Raw genomic sequence first — 15,196 nt, forward strand, 5'->3', positions numbered from 1 at the left:
CTTGGCCCACCCCCACACAGGACCAGGGCTCCTGGGCTATGACAGACACACACGCACCCACGCAGCCAGGGCCGCTGGATTCGGTTCAGTGAAATTTATTGTAGGTTGAAAAAAATCAGCATTTATCTGTTTAGTGTACAAAAGAGACACTAGATCTTTTAAGAAAATATTAGGAAACTGAAGACGTGGATGCCTTTCAATTGTAACATTTTGGCAAAAGTGAAAAGTTCTTGTAAACACCAACTCCATGGCTCAAAAAAGTTTTTCTCCACAGTACAATATTAAAAAGAAAAAAAAAAAAACAATATCAATAAGTTAAGACCATATTTAATCAGCTAGAACTTTTGTCCATCAACCCCCAAAGCACAAAACTTTTCTTAGCTTCATAATTCCTTAAAAGGAGAGGAAGAAAAAAAACAAAAAGGAAATTCAACTGAGAGTGCCTTGAACTGACTCCCAGGGCAGAGGGCCGGGGTCTCCTTAAATGATCCTATGTCACCAGTCTGCCTGCTCATGTGCACAGTTGTCTGCACAACTCGGGGACCAGGGGCTGCTCAGCCCTTGTCCACTCTGTCCCAAATGAGAAATAACTGCTAGTGAAACATGAAGGATGAGCTTCCTTGGTGCTCGGGCACCTCGGGGCTCATGGAAGAGACTGGGGGGTGGGCACAGTGCAGGCATTCATGAGGGGCCTGATCTTTGGGAAGCCATCAGGAGATACCCCATGGCTTAGACACACAGACATGTCTCGGCACTGCCGCTCTCCCTGTGGGGCTGCAGCTCACAGTCACCCCCGACTCCACTGAATGTGGCCCTGATTCTGAGCACCCACTTCGGACCCCACCACACCCTGGCAGGGACACACATGGACACACACACAAATGCACACGCACATACACACACACAGCCCCCGACACTCTGGGGGACACTATACTAGGCACGGCAACTAAGCAGCAATTGGGATATCCATGCAGCCCATGCCCCCAGAGCAGGTGGACCGGGTGCCTTTTCTGAGCTCGCTCTTGGGGAGCCCCTTGACTCCACCAATCCCCAGCCCCTCCCTGAGTGCAATCCCCAAGGTGGCTCTAAGACAACCCCAGAACCCACAAGAGGACTGAGGGTGGAGCGAGGTCTCAACAGTACGACATGAAAAGCAGCAGCAAAGGGGAAATTGAGACCACAGAATAAAGTCCAGCACTGTTGCTGCAGAGTGAGCTTGTAGCACAGAGAACCCCAGTGTCCCCAACAGCTGAGAGCCTGAAATAGTGGGTAGGCCCGGGGGCTCCAGCAGCTGCTCTGGGGGCCAGCTGGAGTTCTTGAAATAGACCTAGGGGGTTGAGCTGCCCTGCACACCCCCTCAGAGAGAGCCCACCCTTGCTTGGGCCTGGAGAACCTGGATGGCCTGGCTGGGCACTTGGCCAGAGCCCAGCATGGGAGACGTGACCAAGGCTGGTCTCCCACCCAAACTTCCCAATGGCATCTGTAATACTGCAGAAAGGACACAGGGCAGTGTCTAGACCCTGGGCATCTAAGGAGGGGAGGCACAGGTTTAGAAAAAAGATGCTTTCTCTGTCATATAAAAATAGACTCAAGTCTCATGAGCAGTAGCTAAAAGTGGCTGTCTTTGTATAAAACTAGAAAAAGCAGACAGGCCGGCCAAGTGTTCTGACAAGAGGAAGCTGAAGCCCCTCAGACTGTGGTTGGTGAGGAGCTGGGCTTCCTGGGGAGCCTGTCCTGAGTGGGGGCTGCTCAGGAGGTATGGGGGCTGGGGAGTAGGACGTCCTGCTTGGATCTGTGACCTATGGGTGCCAAATCTACAGGGAGTCCCCTGAAAGCCGGCATTGCTGGTTCATCTGCTGGCTCAGATGAACGTGTCTTCTTCGTGTTTATTTTGTTAAATAAATCTTTCTCCCGTTTTCAGCTCCCCCCGCCCCCAGCTTTCCCGCCATCCAGAAGGGTCAGTCCAGGGATGGGGACCTCCTTCCCTTCGGCCTGGGGCTAGGGCCAAGCCTGCAGCTGCCGCTGGTCATATTCAGCGATGAGCCTCTTGATGTGGGCCAGCTTGCTGTGCAGGTACTCACAGCGGTGCTTTTCCTGGCTGTAGTTGGTGTTGGTCTGCAACAGAGTGGTGGGGTGAGCTACATTCTGCGTATGGAGCGTGGCTGGAATGGGCACTGCCCTATGTGAAGGTGCTAGCCTACTGGCTGCCTCAGGCTCCCGCCACTCCTGCCTGCAGGCCAGTGCCCACCAGGCAATGACAAGGACCACTTCTCTGTCTTGGGCTAGAGTCCTAGGCTGGCATCATTCCCAAGCCCCAGGCCCTGCCCTGAGAAATAGGGTTGTGGCCAGGGAAAGAGTCAGATGTGAGATTGGCATGAAGCCTCAAGGATGGTCTGGGGCCTAGCTGACAGGGGACCACTTGGCGCGCAAGGCACACATATGGTGAACCCACAGCTAGTAGCCTTTAGGAACGAGAGCTAACATTGCTTTGACTGGACATTAGCCAGGAGCCACCTCATAGGAGACTTTCAGGTACCCCAAAGACAGGGCTCAGAGCCCATGAAGCTGGGTGTCCCTCTCAGACTAACAGCTAAGGGTGGGAACTTCACTTCCTCTCCTTGACTTTGGGGGCTGCACCACCAAGCAGTGGGACAGCTGAGGGGTGCTGGGGTGCCCAGAGAGGGGCTGCTCCCCACCACTCCACAGCTGAGTGGAGACTCACCTTTTTGATTTTGCGATATTCCTGCAAAATCTGTCCACGAGTAGTCTGGAGGAAAACAAAAACAAAGAAAACAATGCCCTCACTTGTGAGAAGCTCCAATGAAGCAAGGTGCTCTCCAATAACCTGTGACCTGTGGATCACCACATACCTGGGGACAATAACCTCTGGGTGGCCCTGCAGGGAGCTGACCAAAGTACAGAGGAAGGGCAGTAGACTATGAGGAGGAAGCTAGACCAGGGGGCAAGGTGCAGGGGCCCAGCCTCAAGGACAAGTCGGTAGTGGGAGGGGGCAAAAAGCATGCAGATGGCCTCCTTCCCTTGTACCTCAGTTGGCCTGTCCACTGTTCAAGGCTATGTACAGAGGCCCCTGACCACCTGGGATTGCAGGGGGAGGCTGGGACATGTCTATATGCTGGCAGGGAGGAAGGAGGATAGGGATATCCTTAGGGCTTGTGTGTTTCAGACTCTCAGAACCCTCATCGCTCCTCCAATCACGATCCATCTCCTCTGGAAACCAAAGTGGCCTCCGCCAAGGAGATAGACCCTGACTCCTGATTAATTAGGTCTGGCCCTGCAGTCTGGTGATCAGACGAAAGGTGGATCAAGAAGGAGGCTGGTGTCTGAGGGCTGGTGACCAAGGCCCTCCTACATGGTCCTACATGGGGGCCTAGGAAGCCTGTGTGCTGTAGGCCAGAGGACAAGGGACTCCTAGTATGGGTGGAGATTCCACAGGGACCCTCCATCCCCTCTCACCTCCTGCCGTGGCTCTGAAAGCACAGCTGGGCCATGGATACAGTGTGGCCTGGCCCTGTCCCTCTTGGCCAGGGGCTGAGGTGTCCTGTGATGTGAGTAGCAGGGTACCAACAAGGGGTGGCTACCTGTCAGGCTACTAGGGGGTGAAATATTGGAACAGCCCCTCCTCACCAGGGAGAGCAGAGGCTAGACTGTGAGAAACAAACCTGTCTCCCTCATGGTGAGGTGTGAGCAGGGGGCCCTACCTCATACTCCTCGGAGCCCTGGGAGAGTTGCCGGAGCTGGGCGTCCAGCTGAGTGAAGCGCCGTGTGATCTGCTCAATGCGGGAGTGCAGGTCGCGGTACTCGCTGTACTCGGCATTGAAATCGTTCTTGTAGCTCTGACGCTGCTCCGAAGAGGAGATGGTGGCATATTTTCTGGAAACAGGAGAGAGGCCGGCAGGGCTCAGGGGTCACTGTGGAGGCTAGAGTGCCCGTGGCCGCATGGTTGATCCCACCTTAGGGAGGGCCTGACCCAAGCAGGAGCTTGGCCTAGAACAGGATGGGTGTTTGCAACTGGCTCACAGGGACTTGGCTTAGAACTGCTGCTGCTGAGTGCAGGGCAGGGAGGGGGCAGCAGGGGCAAGGCCCTGGGAGAGGAGGGGCCTCAAGTTAGTACTCACAGCAAGTAGTCAGGCGTCTCCGAGGTTGACGTGGGGATGCTTGAGCTGTTGCAGGTCCCGTTTAAACCTACAAAGAACAAAAGAGATCTGCAAAAGGTTCACACTTGGTTGTCTGAAGGACACAGAGAGACAGGTAAGCACCACTCAGGGGCCCCCGCTGGGTCCAGGGGAATCGAGGCCTTTCTGTGATGTGTGCTATGTCTCTGAACAACAGCCCCTTAAATGCTAAGTACCCAGATAGCACCACAGGCATGTGTTCAGCATGTAGCTGAAAGGATAGGTCAGAGCCAAAGCCTGAGCAATCCAACCAGAGCTTGACCTGTCCAGAGGCTTTGCTGCTTCTGCTGACTGTACATAAAAGGCCACTACACTGAAGCGACCCCATCTAACCAAGTCCTTGTGGTGTTCGGCTTCTGCCCTTGAAGAACAGAGAGAGTCGGCCCAGGGGAAACATTGCACCTGCCAGAATCTCTACTTGCTAATGGGAATTGGTGGTCTGAGTTCCACCTGTTGTTCCTGCTCTTCTCACTGGTCAAGGGATTTTGGGACCTGTAGGGCAGCCCCAGAACAGGGCTGGGTTGGAGTCTCGAAGGGATACATTCCAGGCTGTCCTTGTGGTGGGGTTCAAGGACACGGGGCCAAGGCCTGCCCAGATCATACTCAACTGAAAACTACAAACTAGTGTTTTCTACTCCTCCCTCCCAGCTTCTTCCAGATGGCTTTTCCCAACATAGAAGCGGTTTTATTTTGTAGCATATCCTCAGCGAGGGGGCAGCCCCCTAGCCCATCACGTTTGCCAAGCCCTCTCTAGTTTCACACTTAGGTTGCAGCATCTGGGTGTAAGGCTGTCCTGCACTGTGGGGTTCCCACCAGTGGATGGAGCACAACCCCTCCCGAACCTGGGTGTGTTGTCTTTAATGAGGTTGTGGTCTCCCTGGGCTGAAGCCCATTGAACACGTATGTGAGGGTTTAGTCCACACTCCCATGATACATGCCCAGCACAAGGCAGGTCTCCTGGGATGTTCTGTGTTGAGGCACAGGGTTGGATCAATCTGGCACTCAAGACACCTTTGGGGTCTGCCCTGTGACAAACCTCTGAGGCCCCTGCTCCTGCTAAAGCACTCTGCACAGCCATCACTTGGCCTCCCCTGCACCAGCCAAGTGGTTTCTGCCATGGGGCCTCAGGCTCACTGGCAATACCCACTATGGCTGCTCCTCTCCCCCAACTCCATCTGTCCCCTTCATAGCCCCCCATCACTCCACTAGCTTCCCCTGTGCCTCTCAAGGGCAAGGGATATAGGGATGCATTTTTGAGTTCAAGCTGCAGGCCCCAGAGTGCCGTCCCACTCTGCTCATAGGGGTCAGTGGGCCTGAGCTGAGCCCAAACCCCCGTGCCAGCCTGCCGAGAAAGGGACCCTGAGGCCACAAGAGTGGTCTACAGCCTAAATAAGAGGTGGGGAAAGGGGCAGCACAGGACTCAAGAGTAGCTTGCAGTATAGGATGATAAAGATGGCGGGGTGGGGCTTGGGAGGTAAGAGTTGGAGCTATGGGACTAGGGCTGGCTGAACAGAGCCACCTGTCCCACAGGTGGAGGCCACCACACCTATCACGGACAGAGGCGATCAATGGGGAGGGCTGGGACAGCAAGGTCAGACTAGGAGACAGTGCCATGCAGAAGTGTGAGTTAAACAGATGTAAGAAGCTTCCTCAGGTGCTGGCCTGGAAGCTTCCCCAGTGAGTGTGGAGGAGGGGCCTGTGCCAGAGAACAATGCCATTGTTAAAAGAGGTGGGTGGTTCCCACTTATATTTGCCTGCATGCTCAGAGCGCAGCACACTCCCCAGAAAGAGCTGCAGAGCAGCACAGGGTGAGGAAGGCTCTGGGTGGGCTCTGAGGAGCTTTGCTATTGTTATCATTTGAGCTGCCTTCACAATGTAGGTTAAAACGCAGATTTTGGAACTCCGCCACACTTTTCCTCCTCCCGGAGGTGTCTACTCTTTGATAATGCCTGATTCTACAACTCATTTGCTCACCTCAGCTTGGGGACTGGGGACAAGCTGCCAGGCAAGGCAGACTTGCATCAGGCAGAATGTGAGCCCTATGCATCACGAGGCCAGCTTGGGCTGCACCTTCCTGGCCCATGTTCAACTTTCCCAGGACCCTGCCAGGGGAACAAGGGTCTCACTTGTACTGTTTGGGATAGAACATGCTGCCCAGCCAGGTTGGTCAGGGCCTGTCTCCCAAGGCGAGATGGGATCAAAGAAGTAAGTCAGGGAACCAGGCCACTTTCTCCCAATCTGCCTGCCAGATGCTGGGAAGCCCAGTGGAACAGCAGGGCTGAGAGAAACCCAGAGGACTGATCATCTGTGTCCACTAGGACCTGCCCTCCAACCACAGGGAGGGGCTGGCACAGCCTTTCTGGAGGGTAGCTCCTTAAAAAGCCTTAAGGAGAAGGCAGCTCTGCCCTCCCAGGAATGCCCCTTGTTCAGGACCCTGCCTGGGGAAATGATCGGAGTAGTGGCAGGTGACAAGCCTGGGTTTGCATGTGACTAAGTGGGGCCATGATTTTGTTGCTATATGCTGATCAAATTAAGTTCACAGCCACATAGGGTGCTCAGCTCAGGTGCCTGGGGCTGTGAACTCAGGATGGCCCAGGCTCTGGAGGTAACTACCCCAGCCCCGCCACCAGCCCAGCCTATTCACATGCCCCTCCAGGATCCCTGGGCCCCAGAGAGGTCCTCCTGCTTGGTATCCAGCCCTGGTTGGCCTTGCACCCCCCATTCTGCTGCTGAGACCCAAGATCCCTCAACTTTCAGCTCCCCCGCCTGCTGCATGACCTTGTTTCAGCGCTTACCACACTTTTCCCACAGGCTTCTCAGGCCACAAGAGGCCCATAGCAGTACCGGTGCTGCCCCTCTCCTGCCAGGCCATCCCCACAGCCTCCCCTGAGTCCAAAAGGCCCTGGCTCCACCTTGCCCCTCTCAGTCTCTGTGCCTGGAACTTGTTCCTCTCCACATGCATTGCCCCTCCGCAGGTCTTATCTTGGTCAGACCTGTGTCTCTAGCCCCCAGCGCTGGCCTGGAGCACGCAGGACAGTAGGAGTCTCCAGCGCCGAGACTGTCGGGGCATTTATAGATACCCTGTGTGAGAAAACAGTGTGCAGAGAGGCTGAATATGCAGGGTGAGCCAACAACGGGGAAGTGTGGGGTAGTGCAGCCCCCTTGGCAAGATGTGGAGCTGGTGTTCAAGCTCCTGACAGCGCCCTCCTGCTGAGTCTGTCCCAGGCCTGCCTCTTGGCACCTACCTGGGGCAATTGGTGGGGCTCCAAGGGAACCAGGCACAAGGTCAGGTGCCCGGGACTGATGCCTGTCCCCAGCTGCCCTCTCCTTGTCCTTGTGCTTCTTGGACTTCTTCTTGGACTTGCCCCGAGACGAGCTGCCATGGGGCCTGCTGGTCTGGGAACAGTCTGTCAGCAGGGGAAGGCTGAGGCATGGGGCAGGGGCTGAGGTGGCCACTTCCCCGTGCTCGCAGTCCCGGCCACTGTGGCCCAGGTCATTACTGACATCAGCCAGAGGGTCGTGTGCCCTTGGGGGCTCCAGCCGTGGGGGCAAGTGGGTGTCCATGCCGACCAGTGGGCCTGGGGTGGGCAGTAGGGCCTCACGGCCATGGGGCACAGTCAGCTTCCCATTGACCGTGGGCTGAGCTCTCTGGGTGAAGTGCGATATCCGGGGTTTCTTGTTGACCAAGGGGTCGATGAAATCAGGAGGCTGAGGCCGTTTCTGTGAAGGAAAAGAGACCATTTTAGAGGGGAAACTGTATCTGGAGTGGCTGGTATCCCCTGGGGAGTGGCTCAGAAGCAATGTGCAGACCTAAGCTGAGCCGGCAGGCAGCCCAGGCCTGGAGGAAATCTAGTCCCCACCTGCAAGGCCCACTCTGGACAGTGGGGGCACTGGAGACTCCTGCAGTCCTGCCAACCAGGCCCTTGGTGCCTCCCGCAAGGACTGTGCAGAAGGAAGGGCAGCCAGGTCATCAGTGGACCGCCTCAATCATCTTCATGGACTGGTCTTAAATACTGCTGTGCTCAGTAGCTACCCCAGATTATGGGGATAGTGACAGAGCCAAGTCTGAGGGACACTGGGCATCCCCACAGACCGGGACCCATCACACCAGATCCGTGACTACTTGGATCAGACAGAAGCTCTATGACATGGTCTAGGTCTTATCCCCATTTCACAGATGATTAGACTGAGGCATGTGAGGCAAGGCCAGATCATAGGAGGGGACCCAGCATTGGACCAGGTGGCCCTGACCCAGGGAAGCAAATAAAGAAAGAAAGATGGTGGACGGCAGGCCTAGGACCAAGGAGCCACAGTGGAGTGTGGGTGAAATTAGGCCCCATAACCAGGGTGTATATGGACCCAGCCTTCCCACAAGGAGGCCTCAGGGCCATGAATATGGACTGGGTGCTTCAGGTTGAAGAAGTGGGAGATGAGGGTGACAGAGGAGGAGGAGGGAGGAGGAGGGGAGGAATAGGGAGGAGGAGGAGGAAGAAGAGGGAAGAGAAGGAAGAGCTCAAGGAGGAGGGAGGAAAAGGGCCTGAATGTGGGACTCACAAGTCAGAGCATGCAGGTAGGTGGGAATAGCTTTTACCAAAAAGCTCAAGCAATGGTGAGGGGGCGCATAGCCAAAGACCACCCTAGCCAGAGCCAGGTAAGTTTCTCCCACTCCCAGTGCCCTCCCTGACTACTGACTTCAATGACAGTGACCACCGCTCACGGGACCACACTGGGCACCGTCTTATCCTGCAGCTAGCATACAGGATTTTACAGAACCCTCACTACAACCCTAAGAGGCAGCAGACCCAGGTACAGAGAAAGCATGAAGCTCAGGGCAGTCCAGTGCCTGCCCTCCCTCAGCCGCACCACCCACAAATGTCCAAGGGAGATGCACCCAGGTCCTGGGCCCAGGCCCCAGGCCTAGGGGAAGCCAGGCATCTGCTCACTGGTTGAAGAAAACATCCCAGCCCTGAGCCAAGGGCCCAATGGGCTACCTAAGCATCAAGGTTGGGTCAGGCCCATTTGGCTCTGGGTTAAACCTGCCCTCCTCCACCAGCACCTCCACCCATTGCTCTTACCTGTGGGGGTGAGGCTGAACTCCCATGCTCATCTGGGGGGCTGGCAGCAGCAGGGTCTCCAGGGAGGCCGCCTGTGCTCTGTGGCTGGCATAGCTTCCTGCGGAGAAGCAGGGTAGGTGGGGGCTTGCTGCAGCACTTCTCGGGGCGCATCCAGGCTCATCTGTCTCTGCATTGACATCACGCTGTCCCACCCTTGACCAGTGATTCAGGGAGGGGCCACCACCCCGCTGAATCAGAGAGGGTGAGCATGCTGGGTACACTAGAGCCTGGCAGGCAGAGCAGCCGGAGCATATCCCGTTCGGGTTCATCCACAGCTGCCCTGCAGCCTCGGCCTCACTGCCCAGAGGACTGCTCCACAAAGTGTCCTGTGCCCAGAGAAGGGTCAAAGTTGACCACCTAGACCCCCATTACCATGGAGACCAGGGAACCATGTAAAATGACCAAACACTCAAGGTCTGTCCCTTGAAATCTGGGCTCACTGAGGCACTGGTCCCTCAACTGTTCATCCTAATAATGACGCTCATTGCAGAAACTTTAGAGAATGTTGACTAGAACTGAGATGACCTGGTCTGTGACAGGAAGGCCTCTCAGATTCAGCACCCGCCTTCCTGGGAGCCCAGGCCACAGCACCTACTTGTGGACGGCAGAGGCATCCACTGGCCTGCCTAGACCTAAGCAAAACAATGCAGCCAGAGATAAGAAGAAAGACACACCAACATTTGATGGGCAAAGAGAGGCCCTGATAAAGACGCCGGATTGTGTGTGGTGCTGAGGGCCTTCCACGCACTGCAGAGAGGCTGAGGTCTGGGGACTCAGGGGCCGGGTCTGAACTGCTCCAACCAGCAATGAGCAAGTCTGACTCCCAGACCAAATGGCTACATTCCAAACCACTGCTGCTGTCCACTGCCCAAAATGCAAGGACAGCCACAGGAAAGGTGCCCAAAACATGCACGCAGTGACTAGGGCAACATGGTCCCCATGGCCAAGGGGAAACAGGTTTGCTGTCCAGCCACATGGAAGCCACAAGAGCTCTTGTTAAAGACAGAAAACCAAGGACAGGCATTTCCATCTACTCTTTTTTAAGCCACCAGTAAAAAGGCATGAAGAGGAAAGGGAACAAGAGAGTGACAACATTTAACACTAAAACAGAAGTACAGGTGGTGACTGTCCTATAGAATCCAAGAAAACCAAGTCCCAGGCTACAGAACCCCATGACCTGGGGGTTGGAGCCTCAGATACCTCAGAAGAGGGGTCCCCGAGCAGCCCTGCTCTGGGTCCTGATCTGCTACAGAGTCCATAGCATGTCCAGGAGAGGAGCACAGGCCTTCTCCGGGCACTGGGAGGTTGCCTGGGCCACACCCAAACAACAGGAGAAACAGACATGTGGTCTCTGGAGAAAAGGAAACAAAGGGGCCCCCCTGAGGGAGCAGAGCCATCCAGAGGAAAGACCTGGGGAGCGGGGTACTTCCAGGCAACAAATGTCAGATGCAAAATAGACAGAAAAATGCATTTAAAAGAGAAGAGAGACTGTAAGAGGATGAAAACTTTAACTCAACAACAAAAACACCAGTCTTACTATCTTCAGAAAGACAAAGGCAGTACCATCTCTCCAAAGAAGACATATAGACATCTCTCCAAAGAAGACATACAAATTGGCCAATAAGCATAGACATCTCTCCAAAGAAGACATACAAATTGGCCAATAAGCACATGAGAAGGTACTCAACACCGCTATTCACCAGGGAAATGCAAATCAAAACCACAATGAGATACTACTTCACTCCCACTAGGATGGGTAGACTCAACACACACACACACACACACACACAGAGAAAATAAGTGTTGGCGAGGATGTGGAGAAGTTGGAACCTTTATGCCCTGCTGGCAGGAATGTAAAATGGTGCAGTCACTAAGGAAGAGTTTAGCGGTTTTCCAAAAAGTTAAACACAATTACCACATAGCTCAACAACCAGTATGTGTTTGAGAACTGAAAATCCACATCCACACAAATCCTTGGACACAAATGTTCATGGCAGCACTAGTCACAACGGCAAAGAGGTGGAAAGAACCCAGGTGTCCATCAAGTGATGAATGAATAAACAAAATGAGGTCCATCCACACAACAGAATATTATTTAGCCATAAAAAATAATAAAGCATTAACACACGCTATAATCTGGATGAACCCTGAAAACACTGCACTGAGTGAAAGACCAAACACAAAAGGCCACATGGTGTATGATCCCATATATAAATGTCTAGAAGAGGCAAATCCATAGAGACAGAAAGCAGAGTAGTGGTTGCCAAAGGGAAGGCAATGGGGGAGTGACTGATAATGATGAAGAGAGTCTCCTTTGAGGTGACAAAAATGTTCTGAAATTAGATAGAGACGATGGTTGAGCAACACTGTGAATACCATTGAGTGTACACTTCACATGGGTGACTTGTATTAAGTGAACTATATCTCAATAATATGATGCTACAAAAAGACAACAAGAAGGACTCTTGGGAACTAGAAATGATGGCCAAGAAAAACACAGACTGGGAGAAGCCAAAGAAGAGTCTAGGAGTGCAGTACCCTGTGTTAGAATTAGAGGAAGCATGAGAAAGGGCAGCGAGGCCTTTTCACCACTGCCCACTGACAGGAAGAAGGACTAGCGAGTTTTCAGAATGTGAGGGCCGCAGCTCCCGCCCTACATCACCTGCTATACTGTCCATGTGGACATGCACTGGGCCGGGTGGTGAACCTCTGAGCACTGTTTCCTACCACAGACATGTGCACACACACTTGTGTACAAACATACACACAAGCTATTCGCTTTTGGCCACATCCCTTCCCTGGAAATCAGTGAGGCCAAGACCCTGCGGTCCGAGAACTCAGAAAGCTGCTGAGAGATTCTAAGGATAGATGGACAGGAACAGCCTCACTGTGCCTCTTGAGTGCCCCTTGCCACCACAAAGCAGCTGGGTGGGGGAAATCAACCATTTCAACACTGGACCTTTTGCCCAAAATTGTGTGATGGATGAAAACACCTACAGAAGGGGACAGTGCCAACTCGACATGTTTAACTAGGAAAACAGAAGACCCCCAGAGAGGGGATACCGGGTCGGACGCATCTTCTGCAGAGATCACCACCACCACCCCCTGCCCCCAGCTACCCAACACCCAGAGACCTCAGACAGCCAGAGCAGGGACCTCAGGCCTGGTGGCTCAGGAATGAGTGTCCCCCAGGGCTGAGGAGGAACCTGGGATTCACACAGAGTGGTCCCAACTCAGTTCTGCTTTCCAGATGTAATTAATGCTTTAAACAGCTGAACTTAAAAAAAAAAAACCCTCACAAAGATCTCCAAGTCCCTGAGAAATCACTTAAAGACTAATTAGCGATCAGCCGGCTCCTAGGTCAGGCATGTATCAGAAGCATTAGTTGTTGGCCTAGGCAGGCCCCATACTCACTCCTCTCAGAGCCTCCTAAACCACTCTGACCTCTAGTCTCAATTAACCCTAGAAGGAATGCATTTAATTAACACTGCTTAGGACTGCAAAAAGCTTTGTTTTTGTACTTCAGGTTCTTTAATGGTTCTAAGAAGGAAGCTCCAGCAAGAGAGGCCCATGGGGACAGAGCAAGTCACAGGTAGAAGCTTCACGGGTAGGGAGGGGCAGCGGGAACAGTCTGGGTGGACTGAGGCCTCTGTGGGGCACTCTGGTGTATGTAACAGTAACATATTCCCCCAACCCTACGGGGGTGGGGGCAAGGCTAGGTTTTCCCCAAGTTGAAGACCAAGGTGGGGTACCTAGGCTGTGGGGAAAATGGCTAGAATCCCCATGGACCCTACCACCCTGCTCTTAGCCCCGAGGTCTTGGGACCAGGTGAGGCCACCCCAGCATCCTGGAGATAAGATCTGCCCCAGGCCCAGGGGAAACGGCCTTACCGAACAAGCATGCGCTTTAGCAGCTGCTGGTCTCCCTCTGAGTAGCCAGGCCAGTCCTTCTGCACATCTTTATACACACAGTCCTTCAGTGTGCACGTGCCGTCCTTAGCATTCACATTGGCCACCTACAACAGAGAGCCACCGTCACCTTGTGGGAAGCCCAAGGGGGAGAGGGCATGAAGGAAGGCAGACAGACCTGGAAGGGAAGAGGACAGCATCCCGCCCCCAGCTCCCTTGTACCAGGTCCAGATGCACACATCTTACAGCTGCTGGGGGCCACGCTGGCTCCAAAGAGGGGGACTGTCATCTATAAACCGTACCAACCTCCCACGGCTATGGACTGAATGTGTGTGTTCCCCCAAAGTTCACATTAAATCTTAACCCCCAATGCGATGGTATTTGGAGGTGGGGCACCTTTGGGAGATGATTAGGTCATGAGAGTGGAGCCCTCATGAATGGTATTAGTGCCTTTATCAAAGAGATGCCAGAGGCCTCTTCTACCATGTGAGGACACCATGAAAAGATGTTGCCTATGAACCAGGAAAAGGAACCTAACCAGGTACCCATTCTGCAAGCACCTTGATCTTAGACTTCCAGACTCCAGAACTGTAAGCAGTAATGTCTTTTGTTTGATTCGCCCAGTCCATGGGAGTACAGGAGCGTGAATGGACAAAGACATTCACTCTTGGATTTGCAGCTCCTGCAGCAGAGTAGGCTGAGGTTGGGGCTGCCTCCAGGGGCCAGACTGAGCCCACACCAGCCAGCTCTCCTTCCATTGGTTAACAGAGAATAAGTTAGTCTTCAATATGGTTTACAAACATGGATTTAAAACATCTGCCTTACACACGCAGAATAAAATGAACAACTGTGTGTGTGTGTTTGTGTGTGTATATACATATATATAACTATCCTTTTCATATTCATAATGGTAACCACACATCGAAGATTCAGAACTGAAGTATATAACATAAAACAAAAAGAACTAGAGGCAAAACCCACAAAAGCCAACCAAAATAAAGAAAACAGAAACACAAGGACAAAGAAGCAGTGGAAACACCGAGCTACCAGAAAGCAAAAGATAAAATAGCTATAAGACCTCATATTTCAATAATCACACTAAATGTAAACGGACTGAACTCACCAATAAAAAGGCACAGAGTTGCAGAATGGATCAAAACACAAAACCCAACCATATGCTGCCTCCAGGAGACACATCTCAGCTCCAAAGACAAATACAGACTCAAAGTGAAAAGGTGGAAAATGATATTTCAAGCAAATAGCATTTAGAGAAAACCGAGAGTAGCGGTACTAATATCGGATGAAACAGACTTCAAAAATAAAAAAGGTAAAGAAAGATACAGAGGGACACTTCATAATGATAAAGAGAATCATGCACCAAGAAGACATAACACTTATTAATATCTATGCTCCCAATCAGGGAGCCCTGAAATGTGTAAAGCAATTATTAACAGAACTAAAGAGAGAAACAGACCAAAACACTTTCATAGTAGGGGATCTAAATACCCCACTGTCGAATATGGACAGATCATCCAAACAGAAAATCAGTAAGTAAATAACATCCTTAAATGACACATTAGACCAAGTGGACATAATTGACATACACAGAGCCTTCCATCCCCAAACAGCTGCTTATACATTCTTCTCTAGTGCACATGGAACATTCTCAAGAATCGACCACATACTGGGACACAGAAATAGCCTCAACAAATATAAGAGGGTTGAAATCATACCAACTATATTCTCTGATCATAATGCTTTGAAACTAGAGATCAACTGCAAAAATAAATCAGGAAAAACCACAAATACGTGGAGATTAAACAACATGCTACTAAAGAATAACTGGGTCAGGGAAGAAATTAAAAGAGAGATCAAGAGATACACAGAAACGAATGATTATGATAGTACAACATATCGAAACGTTCGGAACATGGCAAAAGCGGTCCTAAGAGGAAAGTTCATATCATTACAGGCCTATCTC

At 52.5% G+C, this 15,196-nt stretch overlaps 1 protein-coding gene across 1 annotated transcript in view; it reads right to left on the reverse strand.

Moving 5' to 3' along the window:
- Positions 1-79: 79 nt before the first annotated feature.
- The window catches only part of ELL (elongation factor for RNA polymerase II), a 56,948-nt gene continuing 41,831 nt past the window's right edge, over positions 80-15,196 (reverse strand). Inside the window, exons 6-12 of the mRNA XM_039867887.1 lie at positions 13,198-13,322; positions 9,269-9,365; positions 7,439-7,913; positions 4,137-4,203; positions 3,720-3,891; positions 2,723-2,767; positions 80-2,115 (exon numbers count right to left, since the gene is read on the reverse strand). Coding sequence (XP_039723821.1) covers positions 1,999-2,115; positions 2,723-2,767; positions 3,720-3,891; positions 4,137-4,203; positions 7,439-7,913; positions 9,269-9,365; positions 13,198-13,322 — 1,098 coding nt within the window. The 3' untranslated portion in view covers positions 80-1,998. The remainder of the gene's footprint in view (positions 2,116-2,722; positions 2,768-3,719; positions 3,892-4,136; positions 4,204-7,438; positions 7,914-9,268; positions 9,366-13,197; positions 13,323-15,196) is intronic.

The sequence above is a fragment of the Pteropus medius genome, unplaced genomic scaffold (assembly GCF_902729225.1).
Source record: "Pteropus medius unplaced genomic scaffold, Ma_sr-lr_union100, whole genome shotgun sequence".
NCBI lineage: Eukaryota > Metazoa > Chordata > Mammalia > Chiroptera > Pteropodidae > Pteropus > Pteropus medius.